This window comes from Quercus lobata, chromosome 3 (assembly GCF_001633185.2).
Source record: "Quercus lobata isolate SW786 chromosome 3, ValleyOak3.0 Primary Assembly, whole genome shotgun sequence".
Lineage (NCBI taxonomy): Eukaryota > Viridiplantae > Streptophyta > Magnoliopsida > Fagales > Fagaceae > Quercus > Quercus lobata.
Window position 1 is genome coordinate 69494533 of NC_044906.1, and position 18972 is coordinate 69513504.

Consider the following 18972-nt stretch of genomic DNA (forward strand, 5'->3'; position numbering starts at 1 on the left):
AAAAAGAGTTGAGTTGCAAAATTAGCAGCACCGATTTCAATTTACCAAATTTATTTTCCTATTTTAGAATAAGATTTTATTTTTTCCATTTTAACTTTTCCTTTTTACCACATTAAATTTTCATTTTGAACCTTATTTTAGGGCATATATTAATAATTTATTTTATGAAATTTTTTTAGATAAATTGAAAAAATCATCAAAAAATTAGTTACACTTTTATTTTTTTCATAAAAATAATTTACTAATATATGCCCTTTACACGTTAGTAAAACCCATATGAAAATAGGCGAATAATTTAATGTGAGTTTTTTTTTTCTTTCTTTTTTTAGTGATTTTTTATTTTTCTATATTTATTTATTTATTTATGAAACTAGTTTTTCTTTACCTGTAATGTATAAAAAAAATAATCCAAGTCCGTTGGCATTACCCATTGTGTTTAAAATTTTAAAATTTGAATGAATAATCCCAAAGTACGTACTATTATTATATGTGTGTGAAAATGGGACTCTTTGTTCGATGAATGAGACTAATCAATACAGTGCCTTGTAGCAGTATATTATTGACATGTATGTCGGCATTCGAGACTACGACCTTTCTATTCTAGCTGTGTCACTGTATACTGCCTATTGCTCTCATTTGCTTCTTTGTCACTCCTCACCCTATTAACAATCTCTTCGATATGCGTGCATGTCTTATTTTATTTGGATTCAACACTTTTATGTACTCACTCTTTAATCTCTTCTGCACACTCTCTCTCTCTCTCTCTCTCTTACTCTCACGATAGGACCTTCTGGGCTGTGATCCGGCAATGATGGGCGGTAGATTGGAGCCTCTCGGTGATTCTTGGAGCAGAGTGACGTCGGAGATCGGAGATCTTTTCAGGCCACCTTTTGGTATGGTTTTTGTTACCATGGTCATGAATTTTTTTTTTAATATGGATTTTGTTTGTTAGCTGAGAAAATGTGGTGGTTATACTTTTTTATTTTAAGAAAATCTTGTTATACACACTCTTTTGGTGGTTTGAAAACACAATTTCAGTTAAAATTATGTTCTTGAAATCGTGTTAGAAGTGTGTGTACGATGAATGTACAATAATGATGATCATTATGCTTTTTAAGTCAAGAGTATAATTATGTTTCTGGGTCAATGTTAGATACTTAAATGAGTATCTGTACCTTATTTAGTTTTGTATCAAAGCAACAAACTTGAAACTTGGAACTGTTTTAAGGACTGTGTGTGTGTGTGTGTTGTGATAGTTATAATGGGAGCTCAATTTTTAACATTCAAAAACTCTGGTGTGTGTGTGTGTGTGGTGGCAGATTTGGAGGAGAGGATGAAGATGCTGGTATTGAACAGTGCTGAAAATGGTGACACGTTTGCAGAACGTGCTGAATCTTACTACGAAAAGCGACCTCAGCTACTGGCTCTCTTGCAAGACCTCTACAATGGTTATATCACATTGTCTGATCGCTACATTCAAACATTGGCCAAACATCATCATCATCATCGGAGACAATCTTCTCAAATCTCAACCACTGATTATGATTGCTATGATCAAGAAGACGATGCAGAGAGTTCCCTCTCTTACCAACAACCTCAGTCAATGCTTCCAAACAAGGGTGTGTTGGAGTGTGATGCTGATGCTGTTAATGTAATTGTTGCTGACTTAGTGATCAAGAATGTTGAGTACGATGTGTTAGTGCACGAGATGAGCATTATGGAGAGGCGAACTAGTGAATCATCAAGAAAAATGGAGTTGCAGAAGAACTTGCTTGAGGTTTTGGAGTCTGAGAGACTCATTCTGTTGAATGAGAATGCAAGGTTGGGGTATAGAGTGACAGCATTGGTGGAAGAGAACAAAGGGTTGGCATCAGAGTCTATGTTCATGAAGAGGAAGGCAAGTGAGCTAGCTAGGTGTGTGCTAAAGATGAGGGAGGATCATAGGGTATACATGCTGAATCGCAAGATTGAGGATCTTCAGGGGCAGATTTATGGGTTGGAGAAGAGGAACAAGGAGTACTATGAGCAACTTGTGAAAAGAGACCAACATGTTAAACAAGAGAAAGCTAGCATTGATGAGAAGAAGAATGTTCATGATTTGAGCTTGGATGGTTGCTCTAAAATGGAGGTGGTGGTGGTCAATCAGAGGTTTAAGAAGAGGGGTAGTGCTAGTGTTGGTAAGAAGAGTGGTTCTAGATTGTGGGAGAGGGTCAAGAACATGGACTTGTTTCTATGTGGGCTTGACCCAACTTGTACTTGATAGTGCCTTCATATATATATTAGTAAAGTTTAGACTAACAATTAATTTGCTATTCGGAAATATAATTTTGTTGTTTTTGCTTTCAGTTATTTTTATTTTCGCATAATCAGGAATATATATTAGCTCAAAAAGTTCAAGCTAGAAGTGAACACGGGTCAGTGTAGCTGATTTCTAGAAATATTTTGGGCCACATTGTGGGGATCAGTATTTTAAAATCCCAACCATTGTTGCACCGCAGGGTTGAAATTTCGACCCCATCGGCTGACAATGTTGTCGGTGCGGTAGTTGGCTTTCGAGAAGTAAGAAAAAGAACAAAAAAACCCACGAGCAAGTCTTGTGGGTGTTTTTTTCTTTCAATTAAATCCTCAGTTAACGCGCAAAAAAATAAAAAACCTACAACCACAAACAGAGAATAAATCACAACAAGTTTACTCACAACTAATCAAAAACCCATAGGTCATAGCACTAGAATCTCAAATCTCAAATTCAAATTCAAATTCAAAAAAAAAAAAAAAAAGACTTTTGTGTAGATTTGAAACCCTTTGGAGCATGTCTCTTTGATTTGGAGTTTGGAAGCTTTGTTTTCTTTGAGTTGAGTGTGGGGCAATAGAAGTTGAGGAATGGATTGAAGGGACTGAAATGGACAAAGTGAATCAAAATAGGTTGAAGGGACTAAATTGAACCAAAGTGGACTGTATTGGACCAAATAGACCGAAATGGATCAAAGGGACCGAAGTGGACCGATATGACCCAATAGACTGGCGTAGACTGAAATGGACCAAATAGACCCAATGGACCTAAGTGGACTGAAATAGATTGAATTGGACCGAATTGGACTGAATGGACCGAAGTAGACTGAAAATGAACCGAAGTGGACTGAAATAGATTGAATGGACCAAATGGACAGAAGTGGACCAAAATAGACTGAAGTAGACCTAAATGGACCGAAGTAGGCTTAAATGGACCGAAGTGGACTATAACTAAACCGAATGGAATGAAATAGACCGAATTGGACCAAAAGAATCAAATAGACCGAAACAGACTGCATTGGACCAAAATGATTTGTAGTGGACCTAATATGATCTTCAAAAAGGAAAAAAAAAAAAAACATAGGGGTATTGAAGTTACATGTGTGCAACAAGATATAAGTGTGTGTGCATATTTTATGTGTTATCATGGTAGGTTTAACATGTGCATCATCAAGTAGGTGTAGAGGTTGTTAAAAGGATAGGTAAGTTTGCATTTTGTAGGGATGGACTTAGGGGGAGAGGTGGTATACCATGCATCAGACGTATATTTCCTCCCTCTTACATGGAGGTGGACCCCATACATGTGGGGTCCACCTTCTTGTGAGAGAAAGAAAACATGCATCTAATCCATAGTGTATTTTCTCCCTAGATGGGAGCCCGGGCCCTCTTAGTCCTTTTTTTAATTTAATTTAATTTTTTTATACTTATTTTATATATATATATATATATATATATATAATTTTGTAGTTGCTCCCCTTCCAAAACTTTAGGCCCCCTCCAACTAGCAACTATCCAACCCAAAAACTTAATAAAAACAATAAAAACATTCACAATAATGATTGTATTTTAGCAAAAAAATTATTTTACCACCAAAAAATCATGTGTTATTGGAGAAGCTAAAACTTTTTTTTTTTTTTTTTTTGCAACTACAATAAACTGGTATAAATATTTTATTAAGATTATCTCTCTACTTTCAATTAAAAAACTCAAACTCTCTCTCTCTTCTTGTATTATTTTACTGAGTTGTTTTTATTATTTTAAATAAAGTGGTAAAAAATAGAACATTTGATGATGGGTGAGTGAGGTGATAAATAGATAAATTAGCTTTTTGAGGTGCTAAAAGCTAAATTTTTTAGCACTACTACTGTGAATGTTCTAACTTAAAAAAATATAAAAAAAATCCTAGCAAGCCTAGTATTAAAAAAAAAACATTATTATTTTTTTTTTCGTCTTTGTTGGTAGATAATTACATCTTAATGTATTAAGAATCAACGATTTTGTGTATTTATAATTTGTTAATACTATATAAATGCCTATTTGGAGTTTTTTTTTTTTTTTTTCCTTATACTCCGCTCCCCTCTAGCCTAAAATCTTGAGTCTATCCTAGGTGCAGTGCTTGCTTTTGGTTCGTAGATACTACTTTCCCAATGACTTTGAAACTAATTCCCATGATAAAATTAAAAATGGATTTACTAACGCGTGACCTTACAGCATACATTAGTAAACTATTTTAGGAAACTTTTTATAGAAAAACGAAAAAATAATTAAATATTTTGACAGTTTTTTTAATTCTCATAAAAACTTTCCCAACATAAATAGTAAAAGAATACACTTGCCTTTTGGTTTTCCCAAAGCATCATATGATAATTTGAAATTTGAATTGGTATCACCAATCTTTTGACACATGGGATTGGCATTTATTGAATTAGGTGGGTGTTTGATTATTTAATAGTTTTCACTTTTATATATTCATGTTGATACCTCCATCAAAGGAAATTTAAAAAGTTGCCAAAGTAATATATTGAGTTATTAGAGATATAACTTTAGATATTGTATAAAATAGTAAAAAATAGCAATAATTTCGAAATGGTACACTAGTATTGAACAGTATCGAAATATTTCGTTTTCCTAATCAAATTGAAATAGCTTCCGGTACCGTATTGACTTCCTTAACGTGTGCCCTTAAGGCATACATTAATAAACCATTTTAAGAAATTTTTATGAAAAAATAACTAACTGTTTTGACAGCTTTTTCAATTTTTTAGGGCACATATTAACTGGACCCAATTAAAAATAATTTTTCAAATGTTAAATTATATAATATTATGTATGATTATAAAAATAATTTCTTATAAAATATTTTAAAATAAACTTAAACTGTATTGCACATCGCACGAGAGATTATATTAGTGGTTGCACAAAAAGTTAAGATTTCAATGCAAAATAAAAAAGTGTTTATTTTTTTTATGAGAAAAAGGGGGGGCGAGGGCAATTATGTGTGACTCACCTCCTTAGGCGTGACCACAGGAGTACCCCCGCTAGGAAATGTTGAATTGAGCCATAACTACTGTGACTGAAATGTCACAGACCTCACCCTAACACCCTAAGAGAGCACAATGCATGAGTGCTCCCACCTCCCATTCACGGTACCTGCCAGAATTCGAACGAGGGATCATTACGCATGCGCACATATCCTTACAGCTAGGCCACCCCTCTTGAGGCAATAAAAAAGTGTTTATGGTTATGTGATTTGACCGGTTTTAATGCAAAATAAAAAGGTGTGTATGGGTATGTAACAACTAGTGTGAAATAAACATTAACCATGTAATAAAAACGAGAAAGAAATGGTAGGATTCAAAATTTTTTTTTTTTTTGGGGGGTGGGGGTTAAGGGTAGGATTCAATTGCTAAAGCGCCTGTGTATCCAGATGTGATAAGATTATATATTAGCTAAAAAAAAAAGCAAAAGCCTATCCACAACCACAATCTATAAAATCCAAGTAAAACCAGCCCACATCTCATCTCGACACAGAGAGAGAGAGACAGTCAGAAGTGAGAAGACAACAACGATGACTACCTTCACTACTCTATCTCCATCCTCTACTTTCATGATCTCCCCCTTCATCAAAACCTTAAAAAACCCAACAAAAACACTTCCACACTTCAAAAGAAGCAGTTATCTCACACTCTCTGCCACTCTCAGCACCCCCACCACCACCACCACCACCTCTCTTCAAAAACCAGTCTCTGACTCAGTCCAGACCTTCTGGAAATGGCTAAAAGACGAAGGAGTAGTGTCTTCAAAGACTCCAGTGAAGCCTGCTGTAGTTCCTGAAGGTCTGGGACTCGTTGCCCAGAAAGACTTGGCTAGAAACGAGGTCGTTCTGGAGGTCCCCAAGAGGCTTTGGATAAACCCAGATGCTGTGGCTGCCTCGGAGATTGGAAGTGTGTGTAGTGGGTTGAAGCCTTGGTTGTCTGTGGCTCTGTTTTTGATCAGAGAGAAGAAGAAAAACGACACGTCGTCGTGGCGGTATTACCTTGACGTTCTTCCTGAGTACACCAATTCTACTATATTCTGGTCAGTTTGGCTTAGTTTTGATTGCTTCTTTAGTTTTAGGTTTTGTTTTTGTTTTTTGTTATTATTATTGATTCGAAGTATACTACAAATTTACTGCGCAAGCTTTACAATTTGACATGTGAAGTGGCACCAATCAATTTTATTGCAATTGTAGAACTTTTGTTGTAAAAATTTGTAACAACTTTAGCTTCTTCTTTTTTTCGTTTTGGTTTTGAAATTGTGGGGTTGATATATGTGGTTTAATGGTTCCAGAATTCCAGTGCAGGTCAGAAGAAGAGCTGGCTGAACTTCAAGGTTAGTGTATGTTGTTGCTTTTTTATTCATTGATCTTTGTAAGCAACCACATAGTTGAATTTAATTGGAGAACCTACTACTTTACAACATCTTAAGAACTGTACCAAAGTTATATTTGTTAAGCCCAATAAATCAATGAAAATAATATATTCAAATGAGCACTAAGGTTTGGATCTAACAATGGAGTGGTTCTCAATATTTAATTTTTGGTATTTCCAAGTTTGGTTAGTGGGCTAGTTTGGCTCGAACTAATTTTATTGGTGTAAACAATTTGATGGTGGCCTTAAGCTAGAAAAATAATACTAGTGCAAATTGCTTCCTCAGTTTGAGCTTATGGATAGGATTTATAACGTGTATACACATATGATGATGATGACTATAAAATCACATTCAAAATGGTAATATTTTCCTCTTACAGATCCTCTATTCAAAATGTAAATGCACCGGTATGACACTCTAGATAAAATTTATGCTGAGGGTTTTTTTCTTTATGAATTTTGATTGGTAATTGACAGAGGGAGGTGGATAGTTAAAACTGTTTTTTTAAGATCCTTGGGGAACTTGAATCTTTTGCAGGAGTGATCCAGGCCTTTGTAGCCAAACTAATGGCGTCTTCTAAGTTGTAGAGACTATATTATATTCATTGGAAAATTTTTAATGTGCTTACCATGGTCACAATCACATTGTTTTAGCTGTCCAATGGATTAAGTTCATCTATGCTTCCTTAGGCAATGTATAAGACCATAATGTAGCTTTGATGATGGCAGATGTGATAATCTAATCTGCAAACTGTCTTGCTTCTTTCCATTTTTCATTGGAATTTGGTTGAACCGACATTTTCAGGAACCCAACTTTTGAGCACGACATTGAGTGTGAAAGATTATGTGCAAAATGAATTTCTAAAAGTGGAAGAAGAAATCATAGCCCCTAACAAGCAGCTTTTTCCTTCTCCTATAACACTGGATGACTTCTTTTGGGCATTTGGTATACTCAGATCAAGGGCATTTTCACGCTTACGTGGTCAAAACCTTGTTTTGATTCCCCTTGCAGACTTGGTGAAGTATTTTTCCCCTCTTCATATAAGTTTTCAGTGTCAGTTTCTCTGATTTATGAATTGTTAATCACACTAATCTGTTGGAAAAAGTGAAGAAAGTCTTACCCTACAATGTGTCATGGACCCTTAGTATTGTGATTACATTTATTTTTTCACCCTGATATTTAAGAAAAGATTCTTCAGGATATCCTGGAATTAATTCTTTAATAATAAAAGACTAATTGTTCATCTCCATGAGGGTGAAGCTTATCAAAATTGATTGGGTAAAAGCTGCTTGGGCATCCCATAATGCATGGCTATGGAACGCCTCTAAAGGCATATATAATTTAAACTTACAAGGTTGTACTGTATTTAATTCATGCATCTGAGTACTTGCAATTGAAATTTGGTGTCAAGGAACTGTCCTATAAATTTTCTATTAAATTTGACTTTACTAAGACCAAATTTATGAATCAGATAAACCACAGCTCCAGCATAACCACAGAAGATCATGCATGGGAAATTAAAGGAGCGGCAGGTCTCTTCTCTTGGGATACCTTATTTTCTTTACGGACCCCTGTTTCTGTCAAGGCTGGTGAGCAGGTGAACTAGTCCAGCTTCTGAGATTTCCTACTGTACTTGGTTCCATTTTGCATCCCATAAATCTAAACACACACACACACATATATTGTTTACCATTTGACATAAATGGTAGGTTTTTAAATCATCCACAAGTTGGACAAAACTGATGTTTGAGTGTTCTATGAACTCACCTCATTTGTTGACTCCATACAATACTATCATATCAAGGATATGTTCTATTACAAGTTATTGAGCCCATAAATCTATTCCCTTTTGTGTGCATATGTGTTTGTGTATGATTCAGTGGATTGCCAAATACAAAATTAAGAGCTATTTTGTGTCAATATGAGGTGAGGTGTGCCAAATGAAGTGGTAACATTAATCACTGCTAATATTAAGTGAACTAAGAAACACTGCTTTTTCCCTGAAATCCATGACTTCTCCTTCTAAGTTTACATTTTTAGCAACTTCATCTCCTTTTGAATGAGTTCTTATTGGAATTTTTTTCAACAGGTTATGATTCAATATGATATCAATAAGAGCAATGCTGACTTGGCTCTGGACTATGGGTTCATAGAATCCAAAGCAGACCGCAATGCTTTTACTCTAACACTCGAAATATCGGAGTCAGACCCATTTTTTGGGGACAAGCTGGACATTGCTGAGTCGAACGGTTTGGGTGAGACTGCATACTTTGACATTGTTTTGGACCGTCAAGTTCCACCAGCAATGCTTCAATATCTGCGGCTGGTAGCGCTTGGGGGAACTGATGCTTTCCTGTTGGAGTCTATTTTCAGAAACTCTATCTGGGGCCACCTTGACTTGCCTATAAGCCATGCCAATGAAGAGCTCATATGCCAGGTGGTCAGAGATGCCTGCAAATCTGCTCTTTCAGGCTATCACACAACCATTGAAGAGGTAAACCCTGATCCTCCATGTAAGTTTGCACTACTAATTACTTCTCTTGTGATGTTATCAGTTCTTGTTATATGTGCTATGCATGTGAGGTATATGTAGAAAACCCCTTGTTAAATAGGTTCAACATTTTAGGACTTTACATCATAAGGATGTTAAAGTTCATCTGAATAATTGTGTGGCAATCATGACAAGTTAATTCATTTGAATCCCCTGAACTCAATACTTTAGAACGTATGGGCTTCTGTTTAGTAGGTCATCATGTTTGGCAACTTAACTATTCACCTTTTAGCCATCCGGAGAAGGTAATTATGCTGCAGATTGGTTAGTGAACAGATTGTCAAAATGTCTCTGTACAACAGCTCTCGATCTGGTCTTGACAATTTCTTTTCAATGATGTTATTCAGGTTATGGCCCCAAAACTATGTAATATGTAGTTTTGAGGTTATACCTGTTAGAGTTATTTTCTTGTTACTTGTTCTATTAGCATATTAATAAGGGTATTTGTGTAATTATGTTATAAACCCTAATATAAATGTATGCTAAGGTGGAGGCTGACAGATTAATGCCTAAACCTTATTTTCTTCTCTGTCACTCTCTCCCTTTATTTTCCCTTTCTTCTTACTTCTCTTTAACTTGAATTTCCATAGTTTACAATTTAACTATACCTTTCTTGAGGAGAAAGTATCTTTTGTAACAGTCGTACCTAGTCATCCATGTAACAAACCAATGAGTGAATTTTTTTAATCCAATGGATGAATATTATATGGGAATTTGGTGGAATCAACTCTTAACAAAAGAGTATAACTTGAAACACATGGTGTTTCACTCATCGAGTTGTTATATGAGTGACCTGGTATAACTGTTACAAAGAGATACTTTCTCCTTCCAAAGATCCCAAAGAAAAACTCAGCTCAGCAAGCCCCAGCTACAGTCAGCTACTCAAATCCATTGTTTCTTCCAATACCCAATACATATAAACTCATAATAACTAAATAGAAATGTGAATTGCAGGATGAAAAGTTAAAAGGAGAAAAGCTTGATCCAAGGCTAGAAATCGCAGTTGGAATAAGACAAGGGGAGAAGAAGGTGCTCCAGCAAATTGATGAGATCTTCAAGGATAGGGAATCAGAATTAAATGAGTTGGAATATTATCAAGAAAGGAGGCTCAAGGATCTTGGTTTGTGTGGGGAGCAAGGTGAGATCATCTTCTGGGAACCCAAGTAAGGCCAAGTCTTCAAATGCCACTGCTATACTAAGAAACACACATTTTGGAGTTCTCTGAGAAGAGAGAAAAGAAAACACCCAACAGAACCTACTGGAGTAAACTCTCTTCAATTGTCTCAAGTAGATGTGGGATTGAGTATTCCACTAAGGTTTAGTTCTGCAGCACAGTTTCTACTTGTGCTTAAAAGAGCAGCAAGATGTACCTGGTTGAGCTACAATTTGTCTTGATGGTTAACTTAACGTAGCTAGTGCTCATTCTTGTGTATTATAGTGATTAATTTTGGCATTTTTATGCACTATAAACTTAATGCTTGAATCACTCTTTCCTGACCAAGAAAAAAAAGTTAAAACATCATGATCTTCTGAGTGAAGTTCACATGCATATAGCTGCATTAATTGTTCTTTGAAGTAAATATAGGTCCTCAATTCTTTCATCACAACATAAACTCTTCAATGCATGGCCAAAATTTGGCTAGGCAGTGCATAAGGAAAAATGTCTGGTCTAAATATGGACGTCCCAAAAAGTGTAATAAATGTCCAAAAAATTGTGCTGTCCTACCGATTTTTTTTTTCTTCAACCCCCACCCCTCCCTTTATGCTTGTTGAGGTTTGAGAGTTTGCCTTTCATCATCCAGGAAAAATGGAGTAAATTTATTGCCAGAAAGAGCAACTCTGTCCAACATTTAGTTTCTTTGAACAATTCGTAGCGGGCAACTTTTCTAACAATGATCTACAACATTTGATATGTTTCTATGTGGAGTTATATCAAAACCACTAAACACATCAACTAGAAGAAGAACCAATAAATATATAAACAAAAAAATTAATAACAATAGAGACCACATCTTTTGACAGCCAAATGGGGCAATAAAGTGTTCTTTTCTGCTGTTTCGTGCAAAACTCTTTTTCAAGTGTGTATATTCATAGTCATTATGCCTACTCTTCCAAAAGAAGACATAAATCCTGTCCACCAAATTACCACAGAAAAATTCAGTGGAATGTTATCAACGATGATGTAGAGTTGTTCGCTTGCAGTCACTGCGTTTTACTTGAGTTCCCATGCCTGAGCGAGTCACAATTTGTTCCCTCACAAAGGCACTCCTGTGGGTTTGCATAGAAATAATCTTCCTCCTTCGGCTTATCTACAATAACCCTACGATGAGTTGGCTGTCCCATTCTTTTCTCATGAACCAATGCAACAGCAGCTACAAACTCATTCCATGAAAGTGTTCTATTGTGATGCATATCCAGTAACGGTACAAGACTTTTCCGATCTAGCAGGATGGTTTTTTTAAACCCAAGATACCTGCAAATCAGAAAAATTTTCAAGATCTTTCAGAAATGCAATAGTTTAGCTGTTTTGCCATCGAATAAAATTAAAGCCCACCTCATCATGGTGGGTATACAAACCTGCGATGACCTTCCACAACTTTTGCCATGTTTCCATCGTAGGTGGGAATGAAAGTGTTACTGGCAACTGAAACCATAAAATCTAAAGCCGCCATTTGAGACGAATGATTCTGGAATTGTTGCAACTCTGCTGGGGCCAGCAGCATTTCCTTTTTCACCTGAAATTTTTATGGGATCTCAAATTTTAGAAGAGTCATATGCAGACAAACACACAACAAGCCAACGAACTACTTTCAGAGAAGCTTATCATTGAAGGGAAAATGGAGAAGATACATGTATCAAATAAGGAAAAAGATGCATATTCTTCTCTTTTTTTATCGGCAAATATACATGCATCCAATGGGTTTCAACTTTTAAACCAACAACCTTGTGCCCCACCTTGCTCTTAAAAAGGAAGAAGATGCTATTTGTTAAAACGCACATATTAGGCTCAATGAGATATCTATCAAAATTAAGATCTGGGAAAATGATCTAAATTGTTTGTCAATTATATGGGTAAATCACCCTATCACTTCTCAACCATTCAAAGACAGTAATATCATCTATTAAGTGATAACTTATAAAGGCTGAAAGGAAAAATGAATCCTTGATCATCAGCATGTCCCACAAGCACCAAACAGTTGGACAGTTTTCAATATATTACAACTGGGGACCAAATCAGAATAACAGCCAGACACTGGGCAAAAGCCAACTAAAATTAAAAGATGATAATATCAGAAGTTGCAAAATCACAGGACAATAAGGCAAAATGCAGATTATTAATACACTCACAATATTTGGAAATGCAGCTCTTAACACTGCTAGTCGACGTTCACTTCCATAAATCTCACCAGCTGCAATATAAATCTGCGTATCCTTACCGAAACCCAATGCCTGCAAAATTAGTGCTGCCTCCTCCGGTGTCAGAGGACACAAGCCTTGAGATCTCCTCTCTTCAGACACTATCTCTTTCTCTCTCCACCATGGGTATTGATACCTGAATGAAAGATACAATACAATGAAAGTTATATATGAGTGCACACCACAATCAATGGACGAATGCAAACTATTTTGATCATAAGATACTTCCATAGATTTGAGTTAAAAAAAATAAATAAATAAAGTTCCAAGTGCTAATAACTGAGTTTGTTAGGTTAAGAAACAAAAAGACAGGAACCATCCTTATCACATTGGCCAGGAAGCTGTCCCATTTGGTCATTTCTAATTATCCTATTGGAAAATCATCACACATGTGGCATCCCTTCAATATGCATTAGGCATTAAAATATGGAAAAATCTTTTGATAATTTGACTACAATCTATTACTGAACTAAGTTTCTTTCTCCTTTGTTCTATAAATCACCTAGTAAAGCATACTATGCTTATATAGAACATTTGTCAGGTTATTGAAATGATCATTCCACAACAAACCTCATCTGCTTGAGCACCTCAGCTTCTTCCTGAGTGCAGCCTTGAGTACAACCTGAGAAAGCCAACATGTCCATCTCGTATCTTAGATGCAGAGCCACAAAAGGTCCCTTTTCTTGAAGCATGCGAACCAATTTGTACCCCAAAGTCTCAATCTGAGGAGTGAATTTCAGTGCCTGGAAATTAACACGACACCTGAGTTTTTGAAGATCCAATGGGATCCCATTGTTTGCCAAACGTGCATCTGTTTTGTTGAAATGTAACACTTTATGCTTGCCAAAAAGTGGAAGAATCTGCACAATGGGATTGAAGGCATAGGACCAGAATGAATCACTAAAACAAAATGTATGAAACATATCAATTCCTTCATTCACCAAAAGACTTAAAAGTTTACTTTTATTATTTTATTGTTTTTTTGGTTGGGAGGAGAGAGGGGGGGGGGTGGTTGGGTTAAATTGATATCCCATTTTTTTAATTTTTAGAATTAACACCTTTAATACTGATCATGACCTTAAAAGGTGTTCACATTATAATTTGATAATGCAAGCCCCACCACTACAGATAGATTCACTAGAGAAAGGAAGCATGCCATAAGTGATCTCTCCCACTGTTATAAGGAATTCCTCACAACCATCTTTTGCACCTCCAATAAATTCAGCAGAAAAGAATGCACCTTCAAAAAGAGTAAATAAAAACAGGCTTTTCAACCTCCATACTAAATCACTCTTTGATCTATAGGTGGATGAAGGTTTTAGTTTTGGAATAAATCCACTCAATTTATAGTTATGATGCCAAGAATGTCCTCAAACAGCACTTAGTTTTTTCTTATTTGAAATCCTCCCTCTACAGTTATATAAGTTCCACACTAATAAGATTGATAACTGCCTTCATCTTCATCTCTCCCTTTCTGCTAAGAGACTGGAAGTATGTCAAAGTCAGATGGCAATTTTTTTCTCTTGCCCCAGTTCGTATGTCAATATTTTTATTTTTGATAAATAAGATGATATTAAAAATTCTATAAGTGCACACATGTATGGATGTAGGTACATATTGACCTATACAGTTACCTTAACCGTCAAATTATGAGCTTATGTGTACATACATTCAGACACAGTCCACCTAGAGCAAACCAAGGGGCAGAACTATTTTTTATAACGGTAGCAATAAATCTACGTACAGGCCTTCAAGTTAATTAGCAACATAGATGTTCATTTCTTAAATATACAAATTAGTAAAAACTACACAAACCTGTTGTAAGTAATATTTTTCATTTGACCAGCTAACAGGAGGCATCTCGAGAGGAATGAATCCATGTTTCCTGTTAAACCTCTTTGGAATCCTTTTTATGATTCGAACTTCATCTCTCAATGAATCAATAAAATGTCTCACATCAAAGATGTCATTAAAATTGCTGCAGCAAGAATGTCAATGGTTAAAATCTTTTAGAAAGGACATTAAAGCAGGTAATTAAGTCACATTTGCAGCTGCAGGAATGCTAAGAGCAAAAAGTATTAAAATAACCATAAAAGAAAGTATTTAAGCCAGTTTTTTCAGAACAATGAATACACCTAGGGTCAGCCCAGAAGGATGTCTTATCAAGCTCTGGAACAACCAAAGTGAGATTCAAAAGCCGAGCAACAGTCACCATGTCACATATCTGAAATGCCAAACTAGCTGAATCAACCATTTGACATATGATAACAAAAACAGCCAAAGAAAAGGGCAAAAGGTACAAACCGCTGCACGCATTTGATTCAAGCCTCCATTGCAGGACACTCTAAGAAAACCATTGCTTGTATACTTTCCTGCAACATTTCAGGAGCTAAGTTCTTATTTGCAACCAAAAGGCAAATATCATATAAACTTTCATCAATTAAAAAACATGAGCTTCATATCCTAAAATACAATAATATTTTAACCACGAGAGAAAGATATTCCGACCTCTAAAGTAACCACACAATTCACAAGCTGATTATGGTCTTGACATGGACATCAGAGTAGAGAACAGATGTGAATGCACGTAACGCCACTAGTGTTTCAGGAAACTAAAAGACAGGTGCACAAGTACATGCTTAGAAGTTACTTGATCACCTAAACTCTAATTCCAAGAATGCAGAAGTTGTATTGTCATATTAATAATTCAATTTTCACAAAATCTGACTGTCATCCGGTGTTGCTTAGAGTATAGCTTATGCTGCTCTCATTATTCATTCTAAAACAAGTTATTGCCGTAAGTCTTTTCCCTTTCCCTAATCAAATCAAACAATGCACCCAATCGTTCACGCTTAGATATCATAGTGCAATAAAAGATTGTTCATTTACAATTTCATCTACATCATAGTACTAAACCAAGACAAACTGTGCGGTGACTATAACAATAATCCTGATCACAACAATAATCATAGTAAATTACTAAAAGACTAAATTGCAATTTGCACCCTTTAAAGTTTTGGGTCATTTTTTATTTTACCCCCTAAAGCTTAAAATTTTACATATCATTTGGATTTGAGCCTCTCTGTAAATGCATCGTGATGAAGTGCTCAGCTCAAAACGAGCTCATTTATTATTCAAAACCACGTCTTTTTGAACCCTATTAGATATCATTTTGAATTGCTAGTTTTCTTAATTCTAATCAAATAAAAAAAAATGTATCGAAACTTTCACGCTTACAATATCAAAGTCCAATACAAAATTCTTCATCCAAAATTTCATCTTTAACAGCCATAAATCTTACACATACAGTAACTAAACCGAGCCGAATTGAGCAGTTTAACTACAACTATAATCTTAACAATGCACACAAAGTCTAATCGAAAATCGAGCAGTTTAACATTACAGAGATTACAAAGCAAACTCACTTGGAGGAACAAGAGGCGGCGGCGGCGGCGAAGAAGAATGTAAACGCGCCTCTTCGTCGACATTAAGCTCCGCGGAGCTCAAAATCCGGCTGGTGATTCCGGCGAGCAAATGCGGGTGCCACAGCTCACAAACCGCGACGAGCTGAACCAAACAAGTCCAAAGCACAATGCTTGAGCAAACGCGAATGAACCAGACCTGCAATCGCGTCCTCGCGATCGCAGGCACGGGAGGAGAACCACTCGCTATCTTATCGCCGATGATACGCGCCGCGTCCGATGATCTAACCTCCATTCCTTTCCTTCAAAAAACCTCATCGCCGTAGCTTCATCGATCAATCCAAAACCCTAACCTTCGCCACAACCACCCCACCTCCACCACCACCACCACCACAACCACCACAGTCAATTTCGCAATTCAATGATTGAATTTCAAACACATTGCAAAACCCTAGCTTACCTACACAATTCTCGTTAGCTTTCAACAACCACAGCAAAAACCGTTAAGAGAATTTTTTTTTAACTTTTCTGGGAAAATTTTCTTTTTTTTTTCTCTGAAACTTTCTTTCAGATGCTAGAATATTAAAAAAGTAAATAAATAAATAAATAAATAATTTCTTTTTACTTTATTATTTTTTCACTCTCTCTCTCTCTCTCTCAGATGTATATATATATATAGGTGGAAGGCAGGGGGGGGAATGTGAAGGAGATCTCTCTCTTCCGGTTCTGACGGCTGCGATTGATCCCAACGACTTTTTTTAAAGCCCATTTCTGCATATGGAAACATACCTGTTAAATATTATTTTATTTTATTTTATTTATTGTGATTTAATTACTAAACCAACATTTTTACATGTGGATTCCAATTCTTGTGTTCCACAAAGAATATAATTTTTTTTTTTTTTAAAGAAACTCATTTAATTTTTTTAATGACAATTATGGCTGAAAATCTATTTAAAGCCAATTATATAAAATTATTTATATGTACTATTTAAACAAAACACGTAATTAGAATTGCACGTATAGAATCAAACATTTTTTTTTTCTTTTCTACTAAATAGGAGGATGTGTTGGTCAATTCCAAGGTGTCACAAGAAGCCCTCAGATGCCATAAGCTAATTAGTAATTAACATTGCTTATAAAGTAGATATTATAAATATTATAGTTTTAAATTCGCACTTTTGTATTAAATAAATGGCTTCGTTTATAGAAAATGCTTTGATAATATCACTAACAAAAATGTCTAAACAATTTAATGCTATATTTTGTTAAAAATTTTGTAATTTAATTAGTACTTTTTTATGTTTTTGATAAAGATGTTTAGATTCAAATCTTTCATCTTTCATTGTATTTACAAGACTACACCAATGTGAATATGTGTGTATACTTTGAATCTAAGCATTTGTTAAAGCATAAGTTTAATTTCAAATTACACCTAATTTTAGGTATTAAAATATAATTTAACTTCATTTTTTTGGTTTTATTTTTTACATTTCGGGATATTTTTTGAAATTATTTTATTTGGATTAGCCTACTATGGGCTATGGTCCTATGGACAGGGACATTCTGATTCTTCATGTTGTCTTGGTAATACTTTTGCCCGTACAAACAATTTATGAGTTGTAATTTCCAGACCACTTGGGTTTCCCTTCTTTTTTTCTTTTTTTTTTAATGATAAGTGCTGCAAATGTCAGTGTAATAATTAGATCACTTAAGTTAATGTACGGATAAAATGATGATGGCATTTTTATTTGAGTTATTGGAAGTTTTAAGACCAATAATAATTAAGAATAAAAAATAAAAAATCGATAGAGATTTTATTTTGAGATATCTTAAAATATTTGTCTATTTTAAAAAATTAATAAGTACATTTTCTTTCATTTTCTTTCTTAATTATCCATTGGTTTACTTGAAAAATCAATACTTGTTTCTCATTTCTTTAATTTGAGGTTTAATTTCAGGTGAATAATTTCATATTACATTGCTCCTTATTCATCCATGGAGTTTCCTCATTCATCCATTGTAGTTTCTTTTGATTGTTTCTTATAATTCTATGAATCATTAAAATTTTCCCTTTAAATGATACTTTTGCAAATCTTTTGGGAGCCAAACATGTGAATATATTATCATCTTATTAATTAATCAAATCTAAACATATTGACTAATCACCCAAATCCAATGAATTTCATGTAAGAGAGAAATTTCAATGCAACGTGTCTCCTCCGGTTATGTAATATATTATAAGCCTATTTTAAAAACTCTATATACTACTTTTGTATTTGTGTGTTTTAATAAGTATTATTATTTCCTTAAAAAAAAAAAAAAAAAACTATTACATTTACTCCTACCACTAATACTTATATATATATATATAAAATATAAAACCGAAAAATGTTTGACTTTTTTTTAACGGCTCCTTATTGCACCCCGTGATTACATAAATTAATGTCACGTATACATTCAAAAAACACTGATCAGTTGTGACTTTTCATTTTTCAATAAACACTTTTACATTCAATAGGTACATTTTTTGTTAATAGACATATTTTCATTTAATAGGGATTTTTTCAGTCAATAGACACCTTTTGGTATATCTAATATGAAGGGTTATGACATTTCAATACACACATTTTTGGCTAATAAGCACATTTTTGGTCAATAAACATATATTCATTCAATAGGTACATTTTCGACCAATAAGCACTTTTTTGGTCAATAGACATCTTTTGGTATATCCAATATGAGATGTTATGACATTTTAAAAGACACCTTTTGGTAAGTACATTTTCATTCAATAGACACATTTTCGGCCAATATGCACATTTTCGGCCAATAGACACTTTTTGACATATATATTACAACCTATCTTATATATACCCACCA

At 34.8% G+C, this 18972-nt stretch overlaps 3 protein-coding genes across 3 annotated transcripts; 2 read left to right on the top strand and 1 right to left on the bottom strand.

Moving 5' to 3' along the window:
* The first annotated feature begins 579 nt into the window (after window positions 1-579).
* Window positions 580-2312, top strand: LOC115981576 (kinase-interacting family protein-like). The gene is made up of 2 exons (XM_031103842.1): window positions 580-893; window positions 1320-2312. The coding sequence occupies exons 1-2, from the start codon at window positions 809-811 to the stop codon at window positions 2258-2260; spliced, it is 1026 nt and encodes a 341-aa protein (XP_030959702.1). The 5' UTR covers window positions 580-808; the 3' UTR covers window positions 2261-2312.
* A 3444-nt stretch (window positions 2313-5756) lies between these two features.
* LOC115978779 (ribulose-1,5 bisphosphate carboxylase/oxygenase large subunit N-methyltransferase, chloroplastic) lies at window positions 5757-10682 on the top strand. Its single transcript, XM_031100643.1, has 6 exons — window positions 5757-6366; window positions 6632-6660; window positions 7504-7715; window positions 8171-8296; window positions 8789-9193; window positions 10205-10682. The coding sequence occupies exons 1-6, from the start codon at window positions 5858-5860 to the stop codon at window positions 10415-10417; spliced, it is 1494 nt and encodes a 497-aa protein (XP_030956503.1). The 5' UTR covers window positions 5757-5857; the 3' UTR covers window positions 10418-10682.
* A 357-nt stretch (window positions 10683-11039) lies between these two features.
* Window positions 11040-16722, bottom strand: LOC115978778 (rhamnogalacturonan I rhamnosyltransferase 1). The gene is made up of 8 exons (XM_031100642.1): window positions 16093-16722; window positions 14972-15039; window positions 14803-14891; window positions 14483-14645; window positions 13238-13527; window positions 12599-12803; window positions 11828-11985; window positions 11040-11723 (listed from the first exon to the last, which is right to left on the bottom strand). The coding sequence occupies exons 1-8, from the start codon at window positions 16382-16384 to the stop codon at window positions 11453-11455; spliced, it is 1536 nt and encodes a 511-aa protein (XP_030956502.1). The 5' UTR covers window positions 16385-16722; the 3' UTR covers window positions 11040-11452.
* Between the last annotated feature and the right edge of the window lie 2250 nt (window positions 16723-18972).